A 9,336-nucleotide genomic window follows, 5' to 3' on the forward strand; every position below is an offset into this window, starting at 1 on the left:
CGCCCAATTGCCCCTCCCCAAAGGCTAGCAGCCCACCAAACACTGCTCGGCACTTTACGATGTGGGCGATGGGGCACGCGTCTCAGCAGCCGCGGCGGTTTCGACGAGTGCGCGGCGGGGGGAGCCATGACCCGCCTGGCGAGGCTGAGCAGCCCAGGGCATCTCTTCAATTGCAGCTCGGAAGCGTTTCAAAAAGGTGGCCGGAAAGGGGCAAAGAGAGTAATGATTGTAATCACAGATGGAGAGTCGCACGACAGCCCAGACCTGGAGAAGGTGATTGAGGACAGCGAGAAGGACAATGTCACCAGATACGCGGTGGCGGTAAGTCGCGGGGGGCCCTTTCAGCAGCGAACGGCTGCAAAAGCCGTGCAGAGCTCGCCAGCGCCCCATGCACCCCAATGCAATGGGGCTGGCGGTGTGGCCTACCTCCACCGCTCCCGGCGCCTTTGCAGGGGTCCTTGTTGCTGGTCCTGCTTTTGCAGAAGGCGGTGGAATGCTCGGCTCTGCCGGAGCAGGTGCCGCGGCTGGGGACAGGCAGGACCCTGCATTGCGCCGGGCACCCAAATTGCATGAGGGGTCCCCAGCCTGGGCTGCCTGGAGGAATTACAGTGGCTCCTTGCTCCTCGGTTTGCTCCCACAATGGGGTGTCAGATGCCAAGGCTTCCAGGCTCCTTCTCTATGGACACCCCTTGCTCGGGTGCTTTGGGACAGCTCCATCCATCACATGAAAACCCCTGAGTCTTGCGTTTCTATTTCAAACCTAGGTATTGGGTTATTATAACAGAAGAGGGATCAATCCTGAAGCCTTTTTGAATGAGATAAAATTTATAGCGAGCGATCCGGATGACAAGCATTTCTTTAATGTCACGGATGAAGCAGCACTCAAAGACATTGTGGATGCTCTGGGGGAAAGGATATTTAGCTTGGAAGGTGAGTGAAGCTCCTCCCCGACGCATCCCGGCTGGCCAGGCTGCAGCATGTTCCTTCAGATGTGCTGCTGGTCCTTGGTTTGCTGAATTTGAACAGGTCACACTGGGGGTTTCCTTAATACCTGTTTGATACAGAACCTAAAATCACACTTTGAATATCTTCATATGTAAAGAAATGTCTTTATTTTGAGTGGTTTGCATCTCTCAAGCATCAGGAGCACAGATGCCCTCTCCTCAAAAGGTGATCTCTCATCCTTGCAACCATTATTTGCAGAGCTGTGATGGCTCTTTCATTTATAGTAAACCTTTGAAATTTGGCATGGGGGTCATCTGGGTGTCAGCAGCTTTCTCATCCATCAAACTCCATTCAAACCCAGACGGATTATAAGCAGGCAAAAACTACACAGCGACGACCAGGGACTCCCTGGGATGGCAGACATTGGGGGGTTATGGGAATAATGTGGGGTTTTATGGTTTATTGGCTGAAATTAAATATCAGGAAATATTTTTGTTCTAAATGACAGTGCTTCTGTCTGCCTTGTGACAAGTTTGTCGGTCTCCAAAACTAAATTTATCTAAATTTCATAGGAAAAGCGCATCCTGGGACAAACAATTGAAACAGAGGATGGAGGGCTTTCACTGGAAATTAAACATCTCAGGGTTTGGGGGAATTTTGGTCAAACCAGCTCACAAACTCCCCACCAGTTTGCCATTTACCTTGGTCCAGCCAGCCCAACGCTTCTCTGTGGAAGAAAGCTTCCCTGGGTGAGAAGCTTCACCCAGTTGCAATTATGAAGTGAAATCCTCTAAATCCACATTTTTGTGTGATCTTGCAGCTAGGAAATGAGACAACCGCACTGTGGCAGAGCTCGCAGTATCTATTAGCAACACGAGTTTGTATAATTATGGTGATTGAGGGAGAAACAAGCACATTTATGGCAATTGAGGTCCTTTGTGCTCCAGGTGGGGTGGAGGTGGATGCTCATCCCACCCCAACCAACCGAGACACTACTCAGCCCCTCCAAGAAAACAAAGCTCTCCATTAAATACAAATTGCCTTTTTTTTTTTTTTTTTTAAGGAACCAACAAGAATGAAATCTCCTTTGGCCTGGAAATGTCCCAGACTGGATTTTCATCGCATGTTGTGGAAGTAAGAGAGTAAATGTGGGTTTTTTTGCTCCTGCCTGTGCAAGCAGGCACCCTTTAAAAGTGCTTTTTACCATCACCAGCAGCTGCAGGTGGGGAAATGGGTATTTTGGGCAAGTTATTAATCATGAAGCTAAATTGCTAACATGAACATAAGGAAGAAAATGCTGTTGGTGCTGGTTTATCCCATGGGGAAGGGGGCTGCTGAGAGACCAGTGCCTTCCTTAGGACCAGCCTGCAGCAGCTCCTCCCAATGCCACGACCTCAAGGTGCTGGGATGTGCCATGGAGGAAGGCACTTGTCGGTGGTGGGATGCAGAGGATGGTCAGTCCCCTTCCACCCAGGGGCTCTGCGAGCTGGCAGGTCCGAGCAAAAAGCCAGCAGAGATTTCTGCTTGGGCTTTTCATGGGGAGGAAAAGCATGCTGAAAAGATATGGATGGGGTGGAAATGTCATTCCAGCATGTTTAAATATGTCCATCTTTCCAGGTGTGCTTTGGAGAATGGTTTGCTTGACTTTTTTTTATTATTATTATTATTGATTATTTTTTTCTTTTCCATTTGTGAGATTTCTCCCCTCTTCTGTAAAATGTGTGATTTCTGGGACAGACCATTTGCTGTTTTTCTCTTCTGCACTCTGCAGCCTCCGATAAGTGTATAGTCTAGGATTTGGCCTTTGAGGGACCCCCGTATGCGTTCTCACACAAAACCAGCCCATTGGGTCCCCTCGCCCATCTCAGCATGAATCAGCTTTGCCCGTATGGGCAGCGTGGGGGAGCATTGTCTCCACTTGGCAAGAAATACCCTCAAACTACTCCTGCTCTCCCACAGGATGGGATCTTGCTGGGGGCGGTGGGTGCCTACGACTGGAACGGAGCCGTCCTGAAAGAAACCAGCAGCGGGAAGGTCATTCCCCTGCGGGAATCTTATCTCCAGGAGTTCCCGGAGGAGCTGAAAAATCACGGAGCATATTTAGGTGAGAAAGCCAAATGAGGCTCTGCTGCCAGGGCTGAATTAATGATTTTATGCTTAATAATAGGAAGCACAACATATATCTCAAATGACTAATAGCAGCCAGCGCTCCCAGCATAGGATTTACCATTCCCAGCTGTTTGTGAGCTCCCATTGGTGTGAGACCTGTGTTGCCCCTTGCTCAAGGATACAGTGTACGTGAGCATCCTCACCTGGGAAGAATCCAGTGTCGACCTCAGTGTGCAGCACAAAAGTGATTTAAATCCAGAAGTAGCTCAGACACCGGCCAGCCTGGGTCATCTACAGCACTTACTGGAATGGTTTAGAAAGGACTGATGAAATTTCATGCCTAGGGAGGAAATACCTGCTGGGTTAATCTGTTCCATGTGCGGCTGTTGAAGCCCCAGAGTAAAAATATCAGCCTCGTTTGCAAAATAAAGCCTCTCTCCCGAGATGTGCATGCCAGGCTGAGCTGCCCCATGGCAGGGAGTGGGGTGGGATGCTGCGGGGTTGCCCGCTGGTGTGTTGGGGCTCTTCCCTCCACTGGGGACATGAACAGCCCCTGGACATGTGGGTCATCTCTTGGGGTGACAGCAGACTGTCCCCCAGGCTCGGCTGCAAGCACCTGGAGCAGGGACAGCTGTGGCCGTGCAAGAGGTACCCATGACAGTATGTGGGAGCTCAGCTGGGCTCTGTCTTTCCCATTGCCTGGAGTAAGAAAATCAGAAATATTAAGGAAATGCTGGTGCATCCTGCTGCGGGGCAGCCTGGCTCGCCCAGCGCCCCTTGCTAGCGTTTGTTTAACTTTATGTGAGCCCTGAAGTAAAACACTTATCAGGCTGGGAATTGGATTCACCTTCCATGAAAAAAGGACTTTGCATGGGGTTTGCCAGCTGCGTTAGACGGTGCCAAAACTCTTGGCACAGCTGTGCGGCTCTGTGTGTAGGTAGGACCTGAGCAGGTGGCTCAAAGCCCAGGGTCAGGTCATTTGAATGACTTTATCTTTGAAGAAATCTGGGTTTCTAGCTTCCCAATCTGTGAGGCAGCCAGAGTTGTGTCAGCAGCTGGGGGCTAATGGGAAACAGATCACCGGGCAGCGGCTGAGAGCAGGCAGGGAGCCGCTCAGCTGTGCTCACCCCATGCCCACCCTCCTTCCAGGTTACACCGTCTCCTCTGTCATATCCACCAAGCACGAGCGGATTTATGTTGCGGGAGCACCCAGGTTCAACCACACCGGGAAAGTCATCATTTTCAGTATGCACAACAACCGAAATCTCACCATCCACCAGGCACTGAAGGGAGAGCAGGTAATGTTGGGGCACATACTGCCAAGGATGCTGCACGGATTTTTCCACCTGGCATGCATGCTCCTCCATAAATCCTCCCCCTTCATTTTGCAAATTTTTCTGTTTAAATGGCTCAGCAGTGTAATGCATCCATGGGCAGCTGGGGGTGCCCTGGCTGTCGCTGCACCTGCAGCTCTGAACTGCACAGCTATAGCAGGGATGGGGCTTGGAATGTCCCTGCAGTCCCCTCTGGGGAGGGTGGCAGTGCCCCTGCACCCTGGGAGCATTGCTCCCATCCCCTCCTCTGTCTCCTCCAGATTGGCTCCTACTACGGCAGCGAGATCAACTCCCTCGATGTCAACGGCGATGGTATCACCGACGTTTTGCTGGTGGGAGCCCCGATGTACTTCAGCGAGGGCAGGGAGAGGGGGAAGGTCTATGTCTATACCCTGCGGGAGGTACGTAGCAGCACCGTGGGGTGAGCCGGGGATGCCGCAGGGGCTGGGGCATTTGAGCGCTAGCACAGGAACTGTGTCCCCTCGTGTCATCTCCCTGGGGTGGCTCCGGGCTGCACGCACCCGCCAGCTTCCATCAAACATCACAGGGCACGGTGGCCCGGTCCAAAGGCAGCAGAGCTTGGTAGTGCCTCGCTGTTGTGGCTGCTGCAAGGCTCAAGGAGGATTTGTCTGTTTTCCTTGTTTATAAACAACCTCAGGGGGTTTGCTCACTGCCAGCGAAGGGAGTCCAGCCTGTGCTGGAGCAGAGCCGCCTCAACTAGAGGCATCACTGCTCCCGGCCAGGCAAGCTTCCTGGCCCTGAGGAGGTGATGCACAGGGTGCAAGTCGAGGTCCTGCTGCTCCCGGCCCTGAGGAGGCAATGCACGAGGTGCAAGGTGGGGTCTTTGCAACATGGGTGTCCCTCTGGAGAAACAGTTTCCATCCACTTTGCCTCCCCCAGAACCATTCCTTCCAAGGGCACCTTCCTGCCCGGAGGCTGGGCCAGGCATGGGGTTGTGGGGAGCAGCAAGGTTGGTCCCTCCTCCATCACTTCAGGGCATAGATGGGACATGTGCCACCCCCATCCCCTGCCCTGGCACCCAGCAGCACTCTGGGGCAGGACTAGCTTTCCTGCCCCCCTCAAATCTGGCTCAAAATGCAGTTTCTGATCCAAATCCATCAGGCTCTAGGGGAGCGCGGGGCAGTGCACAGGTCATGCTCTATATCCAAGGCTGTAGAGCCCGCCCGGAGCAGCGGGAGTCCCCATATCTAAAGCATCTTTTTATGCAATTATTTATGTAAGTTGCTATAAAAGAAAGACAAAGCAGGCATGGGGCTGGCGTGGGGCTCATCCATACCCAAGGATGTGCTGAGCAGAAAGTCCCACGGCCCCAGGAGGGCTCTCACCTCCTTCCTTAGAGAAATTGCTCGCACATCACTGCATCTTGTTTGCTTGCCTTTGAGGGTTTTCTCCTCTTGCCACGCTTGCTGCTGACGTTTTTTTTTTTGGGGGGGTTGCCTTTTGGCTTTGGCTGGCCCAGCAGAACCACTTCGTTTCCAGCGGTGCCCTCATCGATCTGCAGAGCTACCAGAACTCCCGCTTCGGCTCCTGCATCGCCGCCGTGCCTGACCTCAACCAGGACTCCTACAATGACCTTGTTGTCGGGGCGCCTTTGGAGGATGAGCACCAAGGAGCTATATACATCTTCTTCGGCTACAAAGAGACAGTCCTGAAGAAGTACAAGCAGGTACAGCTCCCGCGTGCTTTGGTTGTCCTTGTCCTTTGTCAGAATAAATGTCATTCGTGCCCATTTTAAGGACTGATAGAGCACAATAGATTCACACGCAGTATTGCATTGTTAATTATTATTGCCGGATATTTTCTCTTGTGAGAGGTGAATTCTCTTGGATTCTCCCCTTTGCTTTTTAGAGGATAGCAGCTGCGGACCTCGCGCCGGGCCTGATGTATTTTGGATGCAGCATCCATGGACAGCTGGACCTGAATGAAGACGGGCTCATAGACTTGGCTGTCGGCTCTCTGGGGAATGCCGTGCTGTTGTGGTTAGCTGTATCTCATTTGGCACTCTCCTCTGCCCAAAGCTCATTGCCATATGCTGACATTTTTCAGGGGAAAAGTGATCTCCCAACAATCTGACCTACCTTTCCACAATAATGACCCCCTGTTCAGCGGGGCTGTGGGATTTCAATGCCGTTGGGCCCTAGAAGGACGTCAGAGTTGGTTTTGCATTGAATTTCATCACTAGTTCCCCAGCAGTTTCAAACCAGCTAATTGATTTGTGATGATTTGCCCAGGCTCCCTCTGTTCTTATTTAATAAGAACAATTTAATATTTTCAGATATTGATTAATGTTTGGAAAGTCCTTTGAAGCTGTTAGGATGGAGGGTAGCTGTGCCCAGCAGAGATGGGCCACCCTGAGTGGAAAGTACTATGTGCACACAAGGGGCCAAATCCTGCCCTTGGTGTTGAGCTACTTCACTGGCATAAGCAGGAGGCAAATATGTGCAAGAGATTTTATTCTTCAGATACTATATGGATGAGCTGAGAGTAGATCAGCATGCTGTGGTGGCCTTTGGTCTTCCTCAGCACCTTCTTGATTTTGAGAAAATGGGTGAAAATGTGTGAAAAGGGTGAATTGGGAGGTGTGGGAGAGTTTTGGAGGCTGCTGCAGACATCTGTGGGTGTCCTGTGCCCCAGCACATCTCCTGACCCTTGCTCGCCCCGCAGGTCCCGCAGCGTGGTCCAGATCAATGCCAGCATCCGCTTCGAGCCCTCCAAAATCAACATCTTCACCAAGGACTGCAAGCGGAACGGGAAGGATGCCACCTGTATGTCGGCCTTCGTCTGCTTCACTGCCGTCTTCCTCTCGGCTCACTTCCAGACGGCAAGTTTTGGTAAGAGGCACAGCTGCTCGTGCGACGAAAACCCCAATTCATGTGTGGTTTAGGTCTCCAGCCCCGAGGGAGCACCTGGCTTCTGCCAAGGGAAACCATCCAGGAGCTTGGCATGTCTGGAGGAGTGCACATTGCCATCTGCCACATCCCTTTTTACCAAATTTGTCCCTATCGCGGCTGATGTAGCAGGGATGGTGGCTCTGCCATTAGGCAGTGCCAAGAAACACCCCAAGGATACAACCTTACCCGTGTTTAACCTCTTCTGTCACCTATGCCCCGGGACCAAGCTCTCCTGCAGCTTGTCTAGCCGTGGTACATGTGATGGGGATGTCACCACCACCCCACCAGCCAGCGGGACAGGAGGGGATGTGCCCGGACCATGTCCCACAGAGCTCATCCATCCTCCCCGCTGCAGCGGCCGGACACATCTGCCGACCATATGTGCATGTTTCCCTAAAATCCCAGGGAATCTCTGTGAAGTTATTGGCCAACCCTGCTATTAAACCCTTGCATGTTGCTGTGACCCCGCGTCTACCCAGCGGATGCCCGTGACTCAGCTGGAGCCGGGGGAAGCAATAGCAGCTCGGCTCCCTGCAACCCGGCAGCAAATGCTGTCAAAGGAAAATCGGGTCCCGAGCGAAGCCAAAGGAAAAACTCCCATCCCCTAGAGTAAGAATTCTGATTTGTACTATCAAATCCAGTGTTTTTCTCCTCCCTGCTATAACTGTGGAGATTGCAAGACAAAAAGCTGAGCGGGGTTTTCTTTATTTATTTACTTTTACACTTATTTCTACCCAGAAGATCCCCCCCATGGATGGTGCATGCTGGGGGCTGACGGTTGCTCTTTGCTTTCTTGCATGTTTTGCACCACATTGGCGTAGCGGGTGCTAATCCCCCCCTGCTCGGCACTGGGTTGGGGACCTTCAGTTTATTTTTGACAGCACTGCAGGAAGCAAATCATCTCCAGTAAAGTATCTAGGAGAGGAGAGTGCTACAGGTGCTCCTGTACCTCCGGAACTGGTACAGGCCAGCATGTGAATATGTAAGAGGCAGATGCTTATATACCCGGCACAGGTTTTACTTGGTGTCTTGTAGTAATGCATTTTTAAAGTTCCTCATTTGACCTGGAGAGTGGATGCTTTGCCCCAAAAAAATGTCTGTTAGAAACAGGTAACAATAACTACAACCTGATTTTCCCAATTTTCCCTTAGCGTGCTCCTTGACACGCTCCTCCCAGCGGGGCAATAGGGGTTTGAGTGCATGAAAACCCATTTTTTGACCAGTGTTGCTATATAGTGAGTGTAACCCCGGGGAGAAGCCCTGACAGCACTGCTCTCCTTCCAGCACTGCGGTACAATGCCACCATCGACGAGCGCAGGTACACGCCGCGGGCTCACCTGGATGAGAGCGGAGAGCGGCACACACAGAAGGGGCTGGTGCTGCTCGCTGGGCAGGAGCACTGCGACAGGCTCCAGTTCCACGTCCTGGTGAGTGTGAGGGAGGACAAGGCTGGGGTCTCCTCCTCTGCCAGCCCTGGGGCAGAGCCAGCTGCCCAAGCAAAGATGCTCTCCACCTTGTGCAAAACAGCGATGCACCAGCACACGGTCAGGGGACCCTAGATGGCTTCATGAGGCTGGAAATGAGCATCATCCCCCAGCCTGGACTTCTTCACGCAGGATTTGATGTGGTCAGGGATGGAGCTGCTGGCACGCGGCAGCTGCTGGGTCCCCAAGCGCTGACTTCATTGCAGCCCCAGCTTGCACTGTGCTCTTTTCCACGAGCGGCTAGCTGTGCCCTCGGGGAGGGAGTGCACTCCTGACACCCGGGTCAGGCTGGTCCTCCTGCTCCAAAATTGGTGAAAACTAATTGTTTCCATCGGGAACCAAATGCCTCCATGCCAGTCCTCGGTGCTCTCACCCTCTGACCATTAGGGTCCCCCTCCCTGGGTGCAGGAGCCAGCAGAAGCCTCTGCATTGCTCGCAGGGAACAGCTGATGCACAAACCTGGCCAAAATCAAACATTCCCAGTGAATGATGAGAATATTGTGGAGGCCAGGGAGGGCCGAGCTGCCAGACTGGCCCGTCCCCAAGCCCCGG

General features: G+C 52.6%; 1 protein-coding gene across 1 annotated transcript in view; it reads left to right on the forward strand.

Moving 5' to 3' along the window:
- The window catches only part of ITGA11 (integrin, alpha 11), a 52,645-nt gene that overhangs the window by 28,618 nt on the left and 14,691 nt on the right, over positions 1-9,336 (forward strand). Inside the window, exons 8-17 of the mRNA XM_009321515.1 lie at positions 177-321; positions 765-930; positions 2,009-2,079; positions 2,905-3,049; positions 4,204-4,352; positions 4,649-4,789; positions 5,872-6,075; positions 6,258-6,388; positions 7,074-7,240; positions 8,585-8,727. Coding sequence (XP_009319790.1) covers positions 177-321; positions 765-930; positions 2,009-2,079; positions 2,905-3,049; positions 4,204-4,352; positions 4,649-4,789; positions 5,872-6,075; positions 6,258-6,388; positions 7,074-7,240; positions 8,585-8,727 — 1,462 coding nt within the window. The remainder of the gene's footprint in view (positions 1-176; positions 322-764; positions 931-2,008; positions 2,080-2,904; positions 3,050-4,203; positions 4,353-4,648; positions 4,790-5,871; positions 6,076-6,257; positions 6,389-7,073; positions 7,241-8,584; positions 8,728-9,336) is intronic.

Source organism: Pygoscelis adeliae, unplaced genomic scaffold (assembly GCF_000699105.1).
Source record: "Pygoscelis adeliae isolate BGI_AS28 unplaced genomic scaffold, ASM69910v1 Scaffold13, whole genome shotgun sequence".
NCBI classification, from domain to species: Eukaryota; Metazoa; Chordata; class Aves; order Sphenisciformes; family Spheniscidae; genus Pygoscelis; species Pygoscelis adeliae.